This window comes from Amblyomma americanum, chromosome 2, assembly GCF_052857255.1.
Source record: "Amblyomma americanum isolate KBUSLIRL-KWMA chromosome 2, ASM5285725v1, whole genome shotgun sequence".
Lineage (NCBI taxonomy): Eukaryota > Metazoa > Arthropoda > Arachnida > Ixodida > Ixodidae > Amblyomma > Amblyomma americanum.
This window is the reverse complement of record NC_135498.1, coordinates 167,064,670-167,086,459: the sequence shown is the minus strand read 5'-3', so window position 1 is coordinate 167,086,459 and position 21,790 is coordinate 167,064,670. Positions and strand designations below refer to the sequence as shown.

General features: G+C 47.8%; 1 protein-coding gene and 1 pseudogene across 1 annotated transcript; one reads left to right on the top strand and one right to left on the bottom strand.

Annotated features, from left to right (window-relative positions):
* The first annotated feature begins 712 nt into the window (after positions 1-712).
* Positions 713-3,990, top strand: LOC144120217 (uncharacterized). Its single transcript, XM_077652625.1, has 3 exons — positions 713-833; positions 1,483-1,654; positions 3,906-3,990. Exons 1-3 carry the CDS (start codon positions 713-715, stop codon positions 3,988-3,990), a joined length of 378 nt encoding a protein of 125 aa, XP_077508751.1.
* A 741-nt stretch (positions 3,991-4,731) lies between these two features.
* Positions 4,732-14,547, bottom strand: LOC144120215 (uncharacterized; annotated as a pseudogene).
* Between the last annotated feature and the right edge of the window lie 7,243 nt (positions 14,548-21,790).

The window sequence follows — 21,790 nt, the reverse complement described above, 5'->3', positions numbered from 1 at the left end:
TACTACGAATAGCGTCGGCTACCTCCACCTTCACAGTTGTGCGCACTGCCAATTTACATGGTGCCGGCCGAATAAGTACACGTATATTAGAGAGCCCTCCGACGGGCTCCTGCCGCCGATGGTGATGGATCGCTCCTATTGCTTTCCAATCACTATAATCGTCCTACCTTATTGCGCGATACTTCACCTGTATTATATGATCTTCCTCCTGCGTAGGAATTTTCGCCTACAACATACACGGCTGCAAACGAATGCGTCATGTGCAAGATGCTCGCAACGCAGGCAATGCGTTTCCCCGCCTTTAGACAGCCGCAGCGTCCCTTCAGTCCTCGCTGAAATTGCTTGCCGGTGAAGATTATCGGTGCGCGCTGCAGCCGTCGGGCATCTGCCCGCGCACATCGCGGCCCCGATGAGACAGGGCGCAACGCGCGAGCAACACGCTAATGGCGCGTTCACACTTGGACATTCGGCGGCAAGAGCGAGCGGAATCCGCTGCCGCGGCAGAGATTCCGCCGGAATACCCAGCGGAAAGTCCGATAGGTCCAGGACCGAATTCTGCCGCCGGAAAAAATCCGCCAAATCTCGTCAGCCAATAGGATGGCGAGGAAGCTGCTTCTGCCGATAGAGCAAGATGGCGTCCGTGCACTCGCAGGACTCCCAGCAACACATCGTCGCTATGACCGCGTCACCGACATCGCAGCAAACAACGGATATGTTGATTGATGCCGTTAAGAATTATCGCGTGCTTTATGACAAGCGGCACCCACAACATAAAGACAATCTTTTAAAGGACGACCTTAGAAGCAAGATTGGAGCAGCCCTTGGCATGAGCAGTATGTATGCAATATTGCCCGCATGTACGTCTTGTTTACAACGTCTAGTCTGTCACAGCTTGCAATGAATGAGTTCCTTAGTAGTGGCGTTGGAAATTATTTTGATACAAGCGCGCCTTTACCCGTGCATAAAAGTGAGACCTGTGCATGGCTGAGTGCGGTCTGGTCGCATATATAGCCTTAATCGAGGCGTCAGCATAGGGGGCTCATGAAATCGTAATGAACCGCGATATGCATTAACCCTTTAACAAACAGGCTCTGAAAAACTTTTTGATGGCCAAAACGTGCTTTTCTGAAATGAACCGGTAATTAAAACCAAATGTATGTACCTGTGATTAGCACCCAGCAGACTAGTTAGGAAAATGAATGGTGCTCTTGTTTGGCGCGAGGCCGTTTCACCAGTGCGGGGCGATTGTCCAAAGGCGCAGAAACGATCAGTGCATAAATTCTAGTGCAGTCAATTCGGAAAGCTTTGGACCGCAAACAATAGCATCTGTTGCCGAATGCCCAGAAAACGGATTTGTGTATTTAGCTACCCGCCAGTGTTGCATGCTATCTAAGAATGACTACGCAGTATGTGCTGCATGTTATTTGTGCAGTGATGCACAGCTGAATAAAGGTGTGTGTAAACATGTATCCTTTGCCGCAGGTATAGCTTGCCAGAAGAAATTTAAGAACCTCAAGGATACGTTTATGAAGCAGCGCAGCCTCATTAAAAGCAAAATGAAGAGTGGTGTGGAGACATCAGATATCGCCACCATAAAGTGGCGGCATGTTGACTCCATGATGGCTATCATGGAGCCCGTTTCGCCAGAGGCAATGTAAGTTCAAATATTCTGTTCCTTTTTAAAAATTTATAGTGCATTTTGATGTAGAAAACAAGGCGAGAGACACATACCTCGGATAAGAGCCTACAAACTCCAATAGAGAACAAGCATGCATCTCTATGTAACCGCTCTGCAAACACTGTTATACGTACATGTTGACAGCACAGCAGAATGTTTTACATGACTATGTGCATAATGCCTTTGAATGTGAATTTGGCAACAGTGTTATGCAAATGTTACTTGTATGCGTGTATCATCGTGGTGAGAACTACAGTACCTGGGCATACTCAACACAGCATGACCCCCTTTCAGGAAAATTGTGTCGTGTGCTATGCATTGTAGACTGTCTGGTGTATTGTTATCCATTCTTTTATTTTTCTTTAATTTTTTTTCAGCCTCTGCAGCAATCTCACGTTCAGCGCCGCAAAAGAGTGTCACATCAGTTCAACTCTTAGCACTGGCAGAATTAATATGAATGGCATCTTCAAACGAAGCTCATAACAGAAACTATATTTTCAACAACATAAGCACATGCAGCTACCTTTCATATGCCTCAGAGCCCGTAGGCATTTATTAGGCTTTTCGCATTAAAGAGCACTCACTGTAAACAACTCGAGTAGGCCTGCAGTAAGTACTGTTTCAAGCACACTCGAACCATTCTTCATTTTGAAGCAGCAGTGAACACGCGTGTTAACACACATTAATCAAGAAACTATGCGTAATATAAGTCTTTATTCATTACCAGACATCATATGAGAGTCCAAGCAGCCGTGATCAAACACAGAGCTGAACTGTACAAGCAAGAGCACAGAGTTGAATCAGACACAAGTTGTAGGTTCAAAATTTCTTCCTGTTGGCCGCACTAAAATGCGAGGTTTGTTTTAAAATGTTTTGTCGCAGCTGCAGCAGAATGATGGCATCCTTGTAGGCATTAATGAGAGGAAATTAGCGTGCAGTCATTTTCTCATTTGTGAGTGCAAAAACAACCAGTATTCATTACAGAATGATGTCACAGCACGAAGGCTCCTGTCCGTTGTATCAGTTTATGAGTGGCACATGAAGTTTAAAACTGGTCGCTACACCAGTTGCGACTCACTCTAGGTTACCATCAATCAGACAATGTAACTGCAATAGAGCAACAGATGCGAGATAATTGGCAGGCAGTAATTTACAAAGTGGCACCAGACAAACTTTGGTAATGACTTTGCTCTGCATTGCTCTTAACGTGGTGGATGCCACGGTGTTGGCGATACGGGCTTCAAAACAGCGTACTATTGATCCAATAAACTGCGTGCATGTCTATTATCACACTCGGATATTTTTTGAAGCACAAAGCCTATGGTAACTAGGGATCAGTGCACTGCTGTGCACTAGAGAGCAAATACAGCAGCATAGAATGGTGACAGTAGTCATTTCCAAAAACCACAGATTTTCTGTTATTGTTGCCACCAAATGATTCGGATACTCTGCTGTGACTGTAAAGGAGTGCGCTGACACATGCATATTGAGATATGTACTGTGATCAGCAAGTCGTGTTCTGGCCTGCTCCAAGAACCATTTGCAGCCTGCAGTCATGTCAAAATGATTTTTCAGTTAATATTTCATTCATTTATATTTATTGCAATGTGTGGTATATTCAGAACGCGGGGTGCTACCGACGGAGGTCCCAAAGTAATACCGTCCGAGGGATCTCCTGTTCAGAAATAAAAATATTGCAGTGGTTCAGGTGCAAGGCAAAGAAGGTGTATAGAAAGCACGCAGATGAAAAGCAAGAAACTATCATGATACAATGCTAACAAGCAAACAAAAGTGTACAAAATGTGAAAATAAAAGAGCAACGCAAAGTGTAAACTTAAAGTAATACAGGCAAGATATGTATGCAATACACAATAATTGAAGGAATGTTCCTTTTCAACTTGTCCCACATTCGACCATTTTACCAGACCTAACACCAAGAGCTCATTATGTATTTAGACCCGTCAAAAAGGTATCGTGTCGAGAAGTTCTGAAATGAAGCGAAATACGCTGAGCATGAGTTTTCATGGAGCCAGTCAAAAGAAGGGAGCTCCTAGTGGAATCCAAGCATTTGTGAACTGGTGGCACATGGGGACTGAACGTAGTGGGTACTGCGTTGACGAATGATGACATGTGTTCAGCCACTATTCCGAATTTTTAACTCATAAAATGAAATTGATGTCACTTGTTGCCACTGTGATTTGCTGATACACTACACATGTTGCTGCAGAACTGAATATACAGAGGATGATGGGGAAGATCACGCAAGTGATCCGCAACCAGCCTACGTTGGCATGGCTTCCCAAGAAAATTGAGGTACGCCAGCTCAGACGCCAAGTCCACCTCGGACGCCTGGACCTCTGAGACCTGCGGAACCTGAAAATACACGAGATGACAGTTGAAGAAAAACTAGTAAGCTCTGCGTTACACAATTTTGACGCGGAAAACTGATTTATTTTAGGCTTCTCAGCACAGATGTGGACTCAGACACTGAAAGGTATACATGCCATTATAATAGCTTCCTTCGGCACAGGCAATGCGCTTATGATGCAAATTTGTTAAACTCATTCACTTTCTTTTCCGCTTTGCAGGCTTCCTAGGCCACCAAAAGCTCGTAAGCTTGTAAGAACTTCAACAGGAGAAAGGTAAAATAAACAATGCTTTTTCTAGGTAAATCACTGCAGTTAACAAGGAAAATTTTACTTCCAGCTCTTCAGAGGACCCACACATGGAAATACCTTCAGCGTGTTTGAGACGCCTAGTGCAGAGTGGGTGAGGGATCAAATGCGGGTTAATAACATCCCAGTCAAAATCAAGAGGAAGAAATGGGCTTGGGCAGGGCATGTAATTCGAAGGCAAGGTAACCGGTGGTAATGAAGGTAACAGAGCGGATCCCAAGAGAAGGCAATCGTAGCAAGGTGTGGCAGAAAGTTCGGTGGGCGGATGAGATTAAAAAGTTTGCAGGCATACGGTGGGTGCAGCTGGCAAAAGGAAAGGGCTAATTGGTGAGACATGGCAGAGACCTTTGCCCTGCAGTGGGCATAGTCAGGCTGCTGCTAATGATGATATTTGTAGTAAGCATCACTGATGGAAAGCAGCGATTTACAGAAGAAATTTTTGTAGTTTCTATTCACGCTCCCTGAATTTGTAGGGCATTCCACGGCAACTTGTTTGCCGTCAATTGCGCCTAAACAGTGGGGCAAATTCCAACGCTGCTCAAGGTCGCTTGCGATCTGAAGAATGAGAAAAATAATTGATGGGCATATGTAAAGCAATCATGAAGCACGTCAGAGGCACTAAAAAAATAAGTGTGCGCAAGAGCAATCTGTTTCCTAGTATCACAGCAAGAATAAACAAATTTTACAGGGTGATCACCGTGAGTTTGCGTATATGTTTACCTGCAACCACTCCTAGGGTTCCGTTGGGCATGCGACATATATGGGACCAACGACCTCCCAAATCGCCCGGCATGTTGATGAGATGATTCCACAGGCGGTTGAACGTCCATTCAAAAAACAAAATGACGACGAACGCAGTGTGTCGCCGGCAGCTAAGAACCTGAAGAAAAGAGTGTTTCCAGTGAGAAATGAGGCCGCGTGCGAGTTTACAAATCAACAGTCTTCAATCGTTCAGCGTTTGTTGAAGCGTGACCATTAGCTCACAGTGTGGACAAGTCGGTGCTCTGGTGGGATCGCTCTGCGAAACTTTGTGTCCTTTTTAAGGATTCGTGGCTTGACCAGCTCCAAGATAGTTTTGAATGCTTGAGGAGGCATTCTTAGGTAACTACAAAAAAGAAAGTAGCCATTCGCCATTCACTCTTTCAGCACCGCCACTGTTACGCTGAACATGACAGAACTTTGACAGAAAGCACATAATTCTATCTCAACTTACTTTCGATAATATTCCACGTCGCGGAAACGTAGAAGGGGCAGCAGTTTGTAGGCGTGGCCGAGATCCTCACGCTACTGAAGGGCAGGTCGCACACACCAACGTCGCTGGTGCCGTTTCTTCTTCGCTGCGTCCCGCATACGTGGTCGTTGCCGCGCGGCCAGCAACGAGTTTGTCAGAAGAATCAAGATTATTTCCTCCTCTTCTGAATCGCTCATTATTGCTCACGGTTCGCACGCCGAACGCGAATGATACAACGCGCGCATCAGCACAAACGAGGCATACTGAAAAGGCGCGTACGAGACACGGCCGAACTGGAGAAGGCGGCACCCTAGCGGCGCGCGAGCGCCGTCATTCGAGTCAGGCCACGCGAAGTCTCGTTCCTATCGGTGGTCGGCGAGAGCTCCTTGTCGTACCGGCGGCGCGGTTTTATTTATTTATTTATTTCAGTACCCTCAGGGCCCGAGGGCATTACAGAGGGGAGTGGGGTACAATAGACAAAATAACAAAGGAACAGCAGTAACAAGTAACACAAAAATGTGAACAAGAATATGGCTCGCGCAAATCAGCAAATGTGAATGAAACAACGTTTCGGCGGCGGCGGATTCCGCTCTCTCTCGCCACCGAATGCCCAAATGTGAACGCGCCATAACACATGCGCTAACATGACCAGTCAAAGCGCCGCGGCGGCATCGTGCCCGATCAAAGCCGCCGAATTCCGCCTAAAATCAGTTGCTGGGCGAGTTGGTACTTCATGCTAACATTCACAGCGCAAGACGAACACGGACACGAGGGGAGACACCACAAAGCGCCGCCAAAGATACAATGCGACATTGGTCGCTGAGAGTGACAGAGCCCTGAGAAAAAATGAACTTGCTTAAAATCAGTTGCTGGGTGAGTTGGTACTTCATGCTAACATTTACAGCGCAAGACGAATACGGACACGAGGGGAGACACCACAAAGCGCCGACCAAAGATACAATGCGACATTGGTCGCTGAGAGTGACAGAGCCCTGAGAAAAAATGAACTTGCTTAAAATCAGTTGCTGGGTGAGTTGGTACTTCATGCTAACATTTACAGCGCAAGACGAATACGGACACGAGGGGAGACACCACAAAGCGCCGACCAAAGATACAATGCGACATTGGTCGCTGAGAGTGACAGAGCCCTGAGAAAAAATGAACTTGCTTAAAATCAGTTGCTGGGCGAGTTGGTACTTCATGCTAACATTCACAGCGCAAGACGAACACGGACACGAGGGGAGACACCACAAAGCGCCGCCAAAGATACAATGCGACATTGGTCGCTGAGAGTGACAGAGCCCTGAGAAAAAATGAACTTGCTTAAAATCAGTTGCTGGGTGAGTTGGTACTTCATGCTAACATTTACAGCGCAAGACGAATACGGACACGAGGGGAGACACCACAAAGCGCCGACCAAAGATACAATGCGACATTGGTCGCTGAGAGTGACAGAGCCCTGAGAAAAAATGAACTTGCTTAAAATCAGTTGCTGGGTGAGTTGGTACTTCATGCTAACATTTACAGCGCAAGACGAATACGGACACGAGGGGAGACACCACAAAGCGCCGACCAAAGATACAATGCGACATTGGTCGCTGAGAGTGACAGAGCCTTGAGAAAAAATGAACTTGCTTAAAATCAGTTGCTGGGCGAGTTGGTACTTCATGCTAACATTCACAGCGCAAGACGAACACGGACACGAGGGGAGACACCACAAAGCGCCGCCAAAGATACAATGCGACATTGGTCGCTGAGAGTGACAGAGCCCTGAGAAAAAATGAACTTGCTTAAAATCAGTTGCTGGGTGAGTTGGTACTTTATGCTAACATTTACAGCGCAAGACGAATACGGACACGAGGGGAGACACCACAAAGCGCCGACCAAAGATACAATGCGACATTGGTCGCTGAGAGTGACAGAGCCCTGAGAAAAAATGAACTTGCTTAAAATCAGTTGCTGGGTGAGTTGGTACTTCATGCTAACATTTACAGCGCAAGACGAATACGGACACGAGGGGAGACACCACAAAGCGCCGACCAAAGATACAATGCGACATTGGTCGCTGAGAGTGACAGAGCCCTGAGAAAAAATGAACTTGCTTAAAATCAGTTGCTGGGTGAGTTGGTACTTCATGCTAACATTTACAGCGCAAGACGAATACGGACACGAGGGGAGACACCACAAAGCGCCGACCAAAGATACAATGCGACATTGGTCGCTGAGAGTGACAGAGCCCTGAGAAAAAATGAACTTGCTTAAAATCAGTTGCTGGGCGAGTTGGTACTTCATGCTAACATTCACAGCGCAAGACGAACACGGACACGAGGGGAGACACCACAAAGCGCCGACCAAAGATACAATGCGACATTGGTCGCTGAGAGTGACAGAGCCCTGAGAAAAAATGAACTTGCTTAAAATCAGTTGCTGGGCGAGTTGGTACTTCATGCTAACATTCACAGCGCAAGACGAACACGGACACGAGGGGAGACACCACAAAGCGCCGACCAAAGATACAATGCGACATTGGTCGCTGAGAGTGATAGAGCCCTGAGAAAAAATGAACTTGCTTAAAATCAGTTGCTGGGCGAGTTGGTACTTCATGCTAACATTCACAGCGCAAGACGAACACGGACACGAGGGGAGACACCACAAAGCGCCGACCAAAGATACAATGCGACATTGGTCGCTGAGAGTGATAGAGCCCTGAGAAAAAATAAACTTGCTTAAAATCAGTTGCTGGGCGAGTTGGTACTTCTCCCTTCGTGTCCGTGTTCTTCTTGCGCTGTGAATGTTAGCATGAATTCCGCCGCCAGGGGAGATGCACGGCGCTGTCGTCGCGCAACGAATCTTCAGCTTGGGTTCCCGGTATAAATAAGGTAGTGGCAGTAGTCGAATAATTTCTCTTATTTTTCCACTAGCCGAGATATTCAGGATGCTAATGTGCAATACGCCTCTGAGAAAGTAACGGTTGGTCTTTTCAGGAACTTATGATTGTGGTAGTGGTGCCGCTCTGTGCTAACTGCTAGGCCTATTCAACACTTCTCTCCTTACAGTGCAGAATTATTCTGTTACTTTACCTATACTTGAAGTAAACTGCTTATGAGATACGTAGGCCTCCTTGTCTCTTATTACGAACATCTGATGTCTGCCCATGCCTCCGTGCATTAGAGATTACCGAGTCCTTTCCGCATTATGTTTCTCTTTGTCGCATACCTGAGAGATGTTGGTGAATTGACAGCTTTGCTCGTTCTTTCTTATCTGGGTGATACTCCTCAATTTATTGTTGCTACGCTCAGTAATTATTCCGACCGTTTTTAGGTTGACTCGCGCGCCTATATACCTGGCGGCGGCATGTCGTCCATCGGCAAGGCGCACTCTTCGCGGAAGATGAAGCGCGCCAAGCTTCGCTGTTCCTTGGCGGAGAGGGTGCTCGTGGCCCTGCGGAACAGGCAGCGACGCTGGATGTCCTGCAGGGGCTTGGAGCGCAGAAGGCGGACCTGCGCGCAATCAGCGCGGTTATAATCAGCATTGGCCAGGTCAGGCTCACCGCGAGACAATCTCTGATAACCCCAATCTTGCGTCTTCCACCCCGTTGTTTCAGCAGATTCGCCAATCTAAGGACTGCATTTAGTGTTCTGTCAACCTCGATTATGCTTCCGGGTCTTTGGTAATAACTCACTAGTACAAATAAACAGTGTGTGTTCAGTTTTCCGCACCATATGCGCCGCCCATGACTGTTTCCTACGCTTTGAAGCTGATGTAAGTTCTAGTTATCTACAAAAGCATTGATTCGGCATTGGAAGTATATTGGGCTCCAATTGATGCAAGTAGCCAACCTATTCTGGCCCGAATTAGGCGACCGGCGCGAAACCAATCTGTGACGCGGTTACGAAAATGGTAAAGTTAATTTTATCAATTTGAACGCAAATATTTTTAGACCTAGGTCGTGAAACAGCAGGTCATAAACGCAGAAAAAACGCTCACTTTCAGATGCTCATTTTGTGCGTGCTTTCCACGAGTGGCACTCGGTATTTAAACTCTTGGTACAAAGATGGCGATTGCGCCTAAAGTTCCCCTTCTAAGCGTGCAGTTGGTATCTTATGAATTCGCGACAACAGGCTAGAAGCGGTGAACCCCACAATTAATGTCTCAAGCAGAGACCGCAGGTAAAGAACAATGGCAAAGCGCATTATTTCGTGGATGATAGTTGCCTGAACCAGGTGAACAGAACGCAGTGTCAATCGTTGAATGGAGGAGCTCCACTTTCGGGGAAAAATTGCGATATTTCAGAAGTCTGAGTATCCTCTAGAACGGGGACATCATTTTATCAAAAAGCACAACTGAAAATTTTGTGCCGTTACGACGGATATTTGTGTAGTATTGTGGGACTTTCCTTGTTCCAACGACAGAATTTTTTGTCGTACTGAATGAAATTTTTGTCCTAAATTTTTCTCTACACTCTCAACAGAAAAGATTAAAAAGAGAGTAGGCGCTCTTTGTACTTTTTTTGCTTAGAGTAGAGAGAGCGGGAGAAAGGGAGTAGGCTCCATTTTTACTCTCATTTAGGCGTCTTGTTTAGATTGTAGTAAGTAGTAAAGCGAAGGCGACCGCACAGCACTGCGAAACATTTGCTGCATTTAGGGACAGGCTCTTCTCGTTTTCTACTGCACAGCCAGTACCTGCGTGTTCGCTTAATAGGCTCTCTGTACGAGCCATGCGGGGCTCACCAGGTGGGAGCAGACGGCGGCCATAAAGAAGACCCCGAAGGTGGCGTCCAGCAGCGGCGCTGCAATGGCTGCGGTCAGGGCCAGCGCCGCCGCCAGCCGACGCACTCGCGTCCCGGACAGGGCGAGCATGAGCAGCGCAACGCGGGCCACAACGCTGCTCGCCTCAACCGTGCCTCGGCAGAACAGCGCCGCCGCGAGGCACCGAAGAGCAGACACCCACGCGTCGCCGGCCGCCTCCTGCGCGCACCAGTGTGGGTTTCCTCAGCCCGGCACACCTAGGCTGGAAGTTTCTGCTGGTTATCTTGCGCGGAATTCCCGCATCGGAGCCTGCACTTCGCTGCAGACACGCTATAGACGACACGGGTTTTGTTCCTTGGTGATATCAATCATGAGGCTGCTCCGCACTGCAACAGAGCGCCGTGGGAGCGGTTGGAATATTAGAGAAACGAAAAGATGGGTTTTGGTTTTACGGGGGTGTAACGTCCCAAAGCGACTCAGGCCATGAGAGACGCCGTAGTGAGGGGCTGCGGAAATTTCGACCACCTTGGGTTCTTTAACGTGCTCCGACAACGCACAGCACACGGGCCTCTAGAATTTCGCCTCCATCGAAATTCGACCGCCGCGGCCGGTATCGAACCCGCGTCTTTCCGGCCAGCAGCCGAGCGCCATAACCACTCGACCACCGCGGCGGCTAAAAACGAAGAAGAGACGTGCGGTGTTTCTGGTACTGTATATTTCTCGGCACTTTTCGTAATAGAGATATTCTTCTGCCTCCTGCAAGGATTCGGCAATGAAGGATTCGACATAACTACCCGAGCGCAGGAGAACCCAGGCCCCTAGCTGTTCTTATTTTGTCCCGCCAACGCCCTGCGTTGTGTTCTGACGTCCTGCTCCTATTCAGCAGTGCTTGATCGTAGCAGATATCCTAAATAGGCGTCTCTGTGGCTTCTAAATGGCGCTGCGTGTATTGGGAACGAGGATAGCGTGCCTCGATGATGCACCTTCGTTTGCTAAGCTGGTGACGTTGGTGACACCTCCGCCATTTTGGAGCACGAGTCATTTAGCCGCATTTAAGTACTTTAGCAGAAATCAAAATTTTCGCATCGTTGACACATGATAGCGTCCAATACTGCTTCCAGACGTCTAAGTCATATTTCAAATGAAATTCTAGAAGGTTTCTCTTCATTGTAGGGTTCGACACAATGCATGTGATTCGAAATGGCCTCGGCCTCTCCTGATTGGACAATGGATGGCGACACGCTGTGTCAAGGCTCGAGGCGCCCAACGCGAGGACATAAACTGGCGCCATCTCTCGACAACGCCGCGCAACGCTAGTGGGATCCTATGCGTAGTGGGATCCTATGCGTCTCTCTCCTATTTTGCAATGAGTCTCGGACCATTTAGGTTTCGCGTTTATGGCCTTATTTATTTATGTATTTCAAAGATACTGCCAGCCTTAATTTAAGGCCTTAGGCAGGAGTGGGCAGTAAAAAAAGATTCAAATAGAACCTAGTGTAAATGCATATTAAGACGTTCTCTACTCAGGTTGCGCATACAAAAATGGATACACATAAATGCTACTTGTACACCACGGCTGTAAAAGAAAAGAGTGAAACATGATAACACAAGAAAAATAATAAGCAGGGTACTGTGTAACCGCCGCGCAAAGATGTTTTACATATTTGAGTTTTGCCTGAGTACGCCGCAAAATGTCTCGAGCGAGGAGCTTTGCACAGGGTCTGGATTAAGCCAGTTGCAATCTCGGAGCGTTCGCGGGAATTACGAATTTTTGAATGTATCAGTTCTGCATCTATATTGCTTTCATTTTTTTTAATTCTGTGATCGTGTTGGACGTCTTATGACAGATTCAGTGTACATATTCATGTCTATTCCTAATTTATTATTGTAAATACATCAACTTCAACCTCTCTCTGTAGCGTCTGGTCGGTAATGATTCGAAGTTCTCCTGTTTGGTAAGTACGCTAATGGTCCTGTTTATGTTCCACTTTAGGCATGCAATCGGCTTAGGCAGCAAAGCACCTCATTGAGTGAGTGAGCTGTTGCTTAATATCACAGCGAGTTTTAACCTGTGCTTAAACGGTGCAGCGACCAACATTCCGTTGCCGCCCTTCAGCGCATGTGATGTCGCCGTTACGAGCAACACTGAAGCTGCCACGCCACCATTGTGGAGTAAGCGGTCAGGGAAACGAAGGGAAAATATATCGTGTTTACTCTTATATAATGCGACCGCGATTGCAACGCGTGGGTCGACTATGTTGGGTGCGTGAAGGAAAAAGCGAGAGGAGAGAAATAAATACGGTAGTGTTTCTACTTGACAGGTGCAGAGCTACTCTCCGAACTAAGATATCTCGGCGCAGTACAAAATAATGCGGGCCAATCTGTGGCCATTTGTGCCGGCGGATGCAATTGCTTCAGTGCCATAAGAGTTGAGTTTCAGTCAAGTCCTTCGGCGTTGGTGCTACTTGAAAAACAGTACACGCCATGCCGACCAATAAAATTTTATTCCCTGAAATGCTTGCTTCACGCACGACTCCATGCACTCGCTTTCTTGCCCATTAACAGCGGAAGTAAGAGTGCTTCTCGCAGCTTTCTATCTTTCTGATCTAGATACAATATCGAGCTGGGTTTCATGGCGTACGTACACTGGCGATAGGAAGAAATGCGAACAGCGTGGCGTCTGCGCGCTGTTCAGATTACTTTTTACCGCGACACTACCTGCGACGTTGAGTCTCTGTCTAATAAACCACCGTGGAGAAGCTCAAGTAACGTTCCGCTGTTGCAGCTACGAGAGACGATCAAATTTTGCACTGCGGTATCTCGCTAATAACGCGATCCGTATAATAAGCTTGGAAAGTCTAAATTCAGTCGAGCACCCACTGTTGCCGCAGTAGGAGGAACAAAGTGATGCCATCTGCAGCGCAAAATTCACGCTGGCCCGTTCGCTCCAATTATGAATCGGGAGCCGAGTTTTAAACGCAGCACCAGATCGCCATTTCGCATTACCACAACTTCCAGCGAGGGATATTAGTAGGAATATGAGCGGCCATTGTTGTACAGCGGAGGTACTTGGCCTGATGATGACGAGGCTATGTTGGAAGCAGGTCACTCGTGTTCACATTGTATTGCTTGCTTCGCTTACGGCATCAGGCGCTGGCGGTGACAGCGCAATCATGCAGACATAACGCACAGAATGAGCTCCAACTGGATTCGAGGCTCGCAAGTTGTTTAATATTTTCGTCTACAAACAATTTTTTTTTCGGTGCGCGGCTGTGTTTGCGGCGTGTGAGCACACAGTATATGTGTGTGTGATGATCTGGAGCACTGGTGCCGCACTTTACCCGTGCTTGAGGAGCCACCGTAAGGAGGGGCCCCTCTTCGAGGTCGTCGTTATAGCTCGCGCACGACGTCGCTGCTGCGTGGTAGGAATCAGACTCTACTGTTAAGGATGGCAATAGAATCTCCTTGAGTGGCGGCGAAGTGGCACACGACGCGTCGTAGCTCACCATTTCCGCCATCGGAGGCATCAGCGCCAGTGCGGGCAGTCCCACGAACTGGACGGGCACAACCTTCGATGCGTACAGGAGCGCCGCGCTGCTCACTGCGTACACGAGCCTGTGCTGCGAGGCAAGAGGGGGAAAAGCAAAAGATCGCGTACTTTATACTTGCCTAGACCGCTGATGATGCCATGCAGTACGCTTAAGCAACTTCAGTTATGCTAATAGCGGCGTTGGAGGAGTTGCGCTGCAAGTGAAACAACCGACGGGGGGCGGTTGACCTCCTCAGCGAAAGGATAAACTGCTGCTTCAATACAAAGCAACTCTCGTACAGTGCCATGCATTACGCATGTGAACTCTAGACGTCGTGGGCAATTTTCTTTTTGAATACTTTCCACGAAAAGCTTACGTTTCCACGAAAACATTTCTTACGAAAAGCTGGCTAATCCATACGAGGCGAGACTTTTCGTAAGAATCTGAGGTAACGTCCCTCTGGGTTTTGAATGCTTGTGCCGAGCTATCCGTTCGTCCTATCTGAACCCGCGCCGTACGGCTCTATTGCGTTCACCACAGTGTGTGCTTGCACTTGCAGGAAGCGTATGTTGAGGCTTACCTCGCTGTTTCCTTCGAGCAGCGTGGACAGGGCTAGCAGGGCGAAGCCGGCGAAAAGTAGCGGCAAGAGTCCCGGCGTAGATCGGAGCACACTGGCAAGTTTCATCGCCCTCAACTTCTTCCTCTTCAGGGTGAGTCGGCATGCTTTTTAGCGCTGCTATGAGAACGAGGAGAAAGAAAAAAAACTCCCAGAAGTTTCTCAGTTTTCTAAGTTCCCGTTTTCTATGACGGTCACGAACAAGGATGGCCACTCACAATTCCTGCCACATCGATCGCTTTGACTTCGAGCCGAGTGGCGGAAGAGGCCGCATCACGCCCACATGATGACGTTAGGACAATACACGTCGTCACTTACTCCCAGGCAGTCTGCCAGGCGTATGCATCCGGAATGCTCACTATCCCTGTGCAACGTATGCTGAAGAATCTCCCTGATTCCAGCCCACTCCCCATGGTACGCATCGTCTGGGCTTCAGGCCACGCGTGCTTTACTGCAGCGATCGTGCCCATGCACGCGCTCGCGCGAAAAGTTACAGGCAGGATATCAGGCGACGGGCAGTCCCACCTCAACGACGCACTATCGGCAGAGCCACTCACGTGTTCGAACATCCTCGAATACTATATTACGGAAATGGAAACTTAAGCTGGTTTTGTGTAAGCCTTTCGAGGGTAGCCGGACCAATGAGAACTTCCAAGTCTATGAATACATTTATCTTGCAATACCAGTAACTTGCCATTTGAATTATGATAACAGAGCGCTAACTTCATTTTGTTAGCAAAAATATCGGGAAACTGTCTGGCTTAGGCAGAATCTGGTGAACACAACACAGTGGTATAGCTGCCATGGCTAAGCGATTACTGTTTCGAGGAAAAACTTGTTTCCAAAGAACGTACAGCTTAGTTTGCAGGGAGTCGGTGCTGAGGGCTCCTGGTTACCATAAGCTAGCTGAAAACATGGATTCCAGGAGGGTTTGGGTATATGCCGTGCCCTATGCTCGATCAAGTTTCCAATTTGACCCTGATCAGTCCCACTTTTGAATATGCCATCTCAGCATGAATCAACCTATGCATGGCGGGGCTGAGATGCCTGAATTATTTTGAAAAGCATTCCCTCGCATCCTAGCCCTTGAGTGTATGAAACAGCAACAGGATGCTGCACCGATTTTTGAAGGGACACCGAAGGCAAGCTGAAATTAGCCTGCATGATCAGAGTACCGAGATCCAATCGCAATGAATGCGAGTTTGCTTTAACAGAAAACTGAGCTGCTGTAAGCTACAGGAGGCCAAAAATGAAAATACGGCTATCGCCCCTACCAGCTACAAGCTAATCGTAACAAAGGTATGACAGTTTTTCTTTTTCGTTTAGATGTTAAAGGTTAGGCTTTACCGACTTGCTAACACTGCTCACGGAGTCGAGTCTGGCCTTGATGTCCAAGTTCGGATTGAGCGCTGGAAAAAAAAAGATTATTTTACATAGTTTTCTCAGAAATAAATGTACATTTAGCTGTCATGCTCCCCGCAGGGGGGCGTAAACAGCTTGCAGGCATTGGTGAGTGGCGACACCATGGGTTCCCGAGCATCCGCAGGGACATCTCCACAAGGGGATGATGGTGAACAGTGAATCACCACAGACCTGAGCACACACGCCTAGCCGTGCGTGGCATCGCCGTGTCCGGGGAAAAGGGCATCCTGGTGGTTGAGCCGATGCCAAGCGTTTGGACCTTAAAGGCCCCTCGGCGGAGGAAACACACCACTTTGGCCCCAGCTTCCTGTAGACGGCACCTCCGGCCTGACCCGACCAGCGGAAATCGGCAGTCACCTTTTCCTATCCTCCCCTCCATCTTTCACTTACCTATCTTCTTTCTCACAACTCTCCTATCCCCTACTCACATCTTGGTTTCTCCTTTTTCCTGGCGGCGAGAGTTAACCTTGTGTGACGAACTACCCTGAGTTGCGCCATATTCGGTTATAGTTGCGGTGTACAGCTGACGCGGGCAGGCCTTCCTTGCAACCTCCTGTCCCGTCCCCATGTTGGGCTCCGTGGTGGGTGGCTGCCACCGCAGCCGAAAAACAACTTTTTTATGGATCCCTTTCCTTCAACAAATCATCGCCCTCATAAACAAGGGTGGTCTGATGCTACTACGCAGTTCCTGCAAAAAAGAAAAGTTTTCCCTAGGTACCATGTCGTACATAGTGAAAATCTAGATCAACCAGATAGGAAAATGTCCCCATTCAGAGTTTCAAAATCTCTGACTGATGCCCTGGGCCTTGGCTACAAGATGACGGAGCTAGCCAGTGGCGATCCACTCCTCCAAATCCGAGACAAAGTGCAATTTTCCGAACTCCCAACCATAGTGTCCTTTGGAGACATTCCTGTATCCATTACTGCACATCGATCACTAAACACAGTGAAATAGTAATATCTGAGCACGATTTCCTGAACCTTTCTGAAGAAGAGATGTTAGAGGGTCTGAAAGATCAGAACGCCACCGAAGTCCATCTTATCAAAATCCGAAAAAACAAGGAAATACCAACAAAATACATAGTCCTGACCCTTTTTTCCAGCCAACTTCCCGAAACCACAGTAGTAGGATATCTTAAAATAAACGTAAGACCATACATCCCAAACCCCAGACGCTGCTTCAAATGTGGCCATGGCTCACAGAGCTGTCATGGCCGCCAAACATGTGCCAAATGTTCGTCAATCATGAATCCGTGGACTGCAACGCTTCACCACTGTGCGCGAACAGCGAAGGGGATCACCCCGCGTACTCGAGGTCGTGCCCAACCTGGAAGAGAGAGAAGGAAATAATAACAATAAAGACAAAGGAAAACATAACTTATCAAGAAGCACGAAAAAGACTCCCCTTAGCCTTCCAGTTCACGGCTAAAGCAGATTTCGCCGATGTGGTGCGCAAGGGCGGCACACCACACCAGGCTTCGGCCACTGCCCAGGCAAAGCCTGAGGCAAGGCCACCCCCGCCCCCGGCAGACGCAGCGAAGCTGCCCTGCCACCTCTGAACAAGGGCCCGCCGGCCCCTCAGTCGGCCGCCTGCAAGGCTACCCCCGGTCGGGAGAAGCCCACGAACCGTACACCTGCGGGTTCACCGCGGAAGTCCAGAGCCTCTAATGAGGCGCTGGACACAACTCAGAACTCGCCTTTGCTGCAGCAGAGGCACAGCTCCCTGGAGCGAAAAAAAAAAGACCCCAGTATTGGCATCCCAAAAACCGGTATCCTAAGTTTTAACTACACTCATCAAACATGACGTTCCTTATACAGTGGAACTGCCCAGGACTAATCAATAACTACGGTGACATAAAAGAGCTATTAAACACAATCTTCCCGGTGGCTTTATGCTTACAAGAGACCAACTTAGGTATAAAACAAAAAATCATTTTAAACAAGTACAATGCCTTTCGATGTGATCGAGAGCAAGCAAGCAAACTGTCTGGAGGGGTTGCTATTGTCATCCAGAATGGTGTAGCAACCCGCGAGATCAAACTTAAAACCAAATACGAAGCTGTCGCAGTCACCATCCTTCATTTTAAAAACACTCACAATATGTACCGTATATCTTGAACCACACCTAACAGTAACACTTCATGATTTAGAATCTGTTATAGAACAGCTACCGGAGCCATATCTGCTAGTTGGTGATTTTAATGCCCACTCCGGTTTTTGGGGAAGTGTACACACTGATGCAAGAGGTCGCATTTTAGAATATTTTATTCTAAGTAATATTGTTTGCCTTCTAAACACCGGCAAATATACATACTGCTCTCTGAGCATGGGAAAAATGAGTTCCATAGATTTGTCTTTTAGTTCACCCTCTCTCTTTTGTGATTTTAAATGGGATGTAATCGATAACCCATATGGCAGCGATCATCTCCCTGTATTAATAAGCCTAAAACCTCCACCGTAAGTCACCCTAACGAAACTTCGACGGTGGAAGTTACAATTAGCCAACTGGGCACTTTTTAGAGAAAGGGCCAGCTTAGATAAAATATTTTCAGATGACCTCAGCATAGACAAACTGAATGAAGCTATCACAAACTGTATTTTAACCGCTGCACGCCTAGCAATTCCTCGGTCATCTGGAGTAGTAAAGCAGAGTCACAAAATTTGGTATACACAGGAATGCAGAGATGCAAAAAAGAAACAACACAAAGCTTGGGGAATTTTTCGTAGGTACCCAACGCAGGAGAATTTAATAAGCTTTAAAAAGGCAAGAGCGAAAGCCAGGTATATTCGCCTTAATGCAGAAAAAACTTCATGGCAAGGTTACGTGTCCTCAGTAAACAGCTCAATTACGTGAAAACAAATGTGGGAGATTTTAAAAAAGATAAATGGCAGCTACTCCCAATTCACAGTTCCGTTTCTATCAACCCCTGGCATACATCGAATTTAGGAGAACAGGCAGATATTTCGGGTGAATATTTTTCTGCAGTTCCCAGTTCATCTCACTACAGAGAATCATTCCTCAAATACAAAAACGCAGCTGAAAAACGAAGACTGCCGACAAGTGGCAGCTCAAATTAACCCTATAATAACCTACTTACCATTCAAGAAATTAATAAAGTACTGCCCGCTGGTAAGCAAACTGCACCTGGCCCAGATGAAATACATTATCAAATGCTGGCTCATCTCTCTGAACCGGCTGTGGATGCACTTTAAAATTTTTTAACAAAGTTTGGGTATCGGGAAAACTTCCCGAAGCCTGGAAGATGACCGTTATTGTTCCTCTATTAAAACCCGGAAAACCCTCTACCCTTCCTAGCAGCTATAAGCCCATAGCTCTGACTAGCTGTCTAGCGAAATCTTTTGAAAGTGTATTCAATATCAGACTATCATTCGGGTTAGAAGACCGGGAGATTCTGGATGTCCATCAGTGCGGTTTTAAAAAGGCTTGCTCCACCACCGACCACCTGGTTCGTCTTGAAAACACTGTTCGTGAGGCTTTTATACACAGATAACATTGTCTCACTGTCTTCTTCGATTTAGATAAGGCGTATGACACAACGTGGATGTTTGGGATTATTCAGGACCTGACTGAACTGGGCATCCGCAGCAGGATGTTGAACTGCCTCAAATACTTTTTGTCTAACCGTACGTTTCACGTCCGCCTAGGCTCAACCCTTTCAAGGAAGTTTATCTAAGAAAACGGAGTACCTCAAGGATGTATTTTGAGCACAACACGCTTTATTGTAAAAATGAATTCTATCACGAAAATAATCCCTAGGTCCGTTATGTATTCTGTCTATGTAGATGATCTCAGATAGCTTACACATCCTCGAATACATCAACATGCGAACGACAGATACAGCTAACAATAAATAAACTGGCAATATGGGCAGACCAAAATGGTTTCAGTTTTTCTCCACAGAAATCGGTGGCCATTCTTTTTTCACTCAGACGAGGCATGCACATACATCCCACCCTACACCTTAACGAAATAGACTTACCCGTCAAAAAAGAACATAAATTTCTAGATATAACATTCGACAGAACGCTCACCTTCCTGCCTCACATAAATGCGTTGAAAAAGAAGGCTTCTCGATCCCTGACCATACTCAAAGTGCTGTCGAGAAAGCACTGGGGAGCCGATAAGGCATGCCTTTTACAAATATACCGCTGTGTGGTACGCTCTACCCTGAATTACGGATGCATAGAGTATGGGTAAGCGAGACCATGTCACATATATTAAGGAGCCTAAATTAAATTTTAACGGAAAAAGGTGTGAAGAAGACAACACAAATTAACCGAAGAATAAAGAAGAGGAACAAGCATTCGTTGAGGTGGAGAGAGATGATCGGTGGAGAAGCATTCGGTGAGGTGGAGAGAGATGATTGGGGGAGAAGAGAAGAAGACGACGACAAGGCCTACGTGGACTAACACCGAGGCTATAAAAGGGCGAGTGAGAGCGAGGCACTGGGGGGAACAGCAGAGAAGAGGAGGCTCCAGCAGGTCAGGGACACAACGGCTGGAAGAGAGCGACGCCGGCTACTGCTCCGGTGAGCTCGCGTTCTACGACATCGCATCGTGGACTTCCTGCCGTGCCTGAGTCCGTTCCGGGGAGTCAACAGAGGACGCTACCACCTGCTACGGCCACGGGTGTCTCCAGCGCTGTTGCCACCCATCCGGGTGGTGCCCCCACGCCAACGACACCGGCATCACCTCCACGGGCGCTTGGACCGGGAGCTTGTACCACACAGCCAGCGACGCCGCCAGCGACGCCAGCCCAAGCACGTCGAACGCCGCCAGCAACGCCAGCCCAAGCATGCCGAACGCCGCCTCGACGTCGGCTACGCGATCCATACAACGCCGCAGCCGCACCGAACCAACCGTGAGCACGAGCGCCGACCACGAATAGCAGAACGCTAGTAGTAGACGCTGGTAGCAGTGTGCCCAGGTCGTGTGTATTTATAGTCTTTGTGTGTTGCGCTAGTTTTGTTAGATTTGTGTTCTAGTGTGTGTGTCACGTAGGGTGTATTAACTGTGCGTTTGTGTGGGTACACCCGTCGCCTAGTCCATTCAGTCCGAGTGTCCTCCGGAGAGATCCGTGACAAAGATAAGTGGCGAGCCGGTGCCAGGATTCATTTCCTTTTTTCTTTTTTTTTGCTTTGTCTCGGATTTTTCCGATCTCTCGACGGCAGAAAGTATGGACTTGGCAAAAACGTTAGAGCTGGCGCTCAAGCTAGGGTTAAGCAAGGAAGAGGCGATGCGTCTCTGTGACGAGGAGAAAGAAGAGGCAAAAAGGCAGAGAGAGGAAAGGGCGCAAGCACGCGCAGACGCTGGTGAAGCAGAACGCGAGGCGGAAAGAGCTCGCGAGGCAGAAGAGCGAGAAGAGAAAAGTGCTCGCGAGGCAGAAGAACAGGAGAAAAGAAGGATAGAACGGGAGAAGGAGTTTATTTTGTGGAAATAGGCGCATGTCGCGGGAGGATATGAGGAGATCACGGACAATGATCAGGGTTCCTTAGCGGGTACAGAATGTCCTAGACCAGCCAGAGTTTGCCCAAGGAAGCTGCTGGCTCCTTTTGATGACAAGAGAGATGATTTGGATGCATATCTGCAACGATTCGAGCGGATAGCTTTGGGGCAAGGCTTGGAGCGCCTTGAATGGGCGACGGCATTAAGCATGTGTCTAGTCGGAGAGGCGCTGTATGTGCTTGGAAGGATGCCTGCTGCTGATTCCATGGACTACGAGAAAGTCAAAAAGGCACTCCTCCAAAGATTCAGGCTTACGGCAGAGGGTGTTCGTGAGAGATTTCGCACGGCGAAACCTGAGGATTCGGAAACCGCGAGGCAGTTTTCCTGTAGGCTGACCAACTATTTTGATAGGTGGCTTGATATG

What these genes read in the sequence shown, in the direction of transcription:
- LOC144120217 (XM_077652625.1), top strand. Translation starts at nt 713, where the DNA reads ATGTTGATTGATGCCGTTAAGAATTATCGCGTGCTTTATGACAAGCGG. An exon ending in AGCAGCCCTTGGCATGAGCA is followed by an intron (nt 834 to 1,482) that starts GTATGTATGCAA and finishes CCTTTGCCGCAG; the next exon opens with GTATAGCTTGCCAGAAGAAA. An exon ending in CCCGTTTCGCCAGAGGCAAT is followed by an intron (nt 1,655 to 3,905) that starts GTAAGTTCAAAT and finishes ATGTTGCTGCAG; the next exon opens with AACTGAATATACAGAGGATG.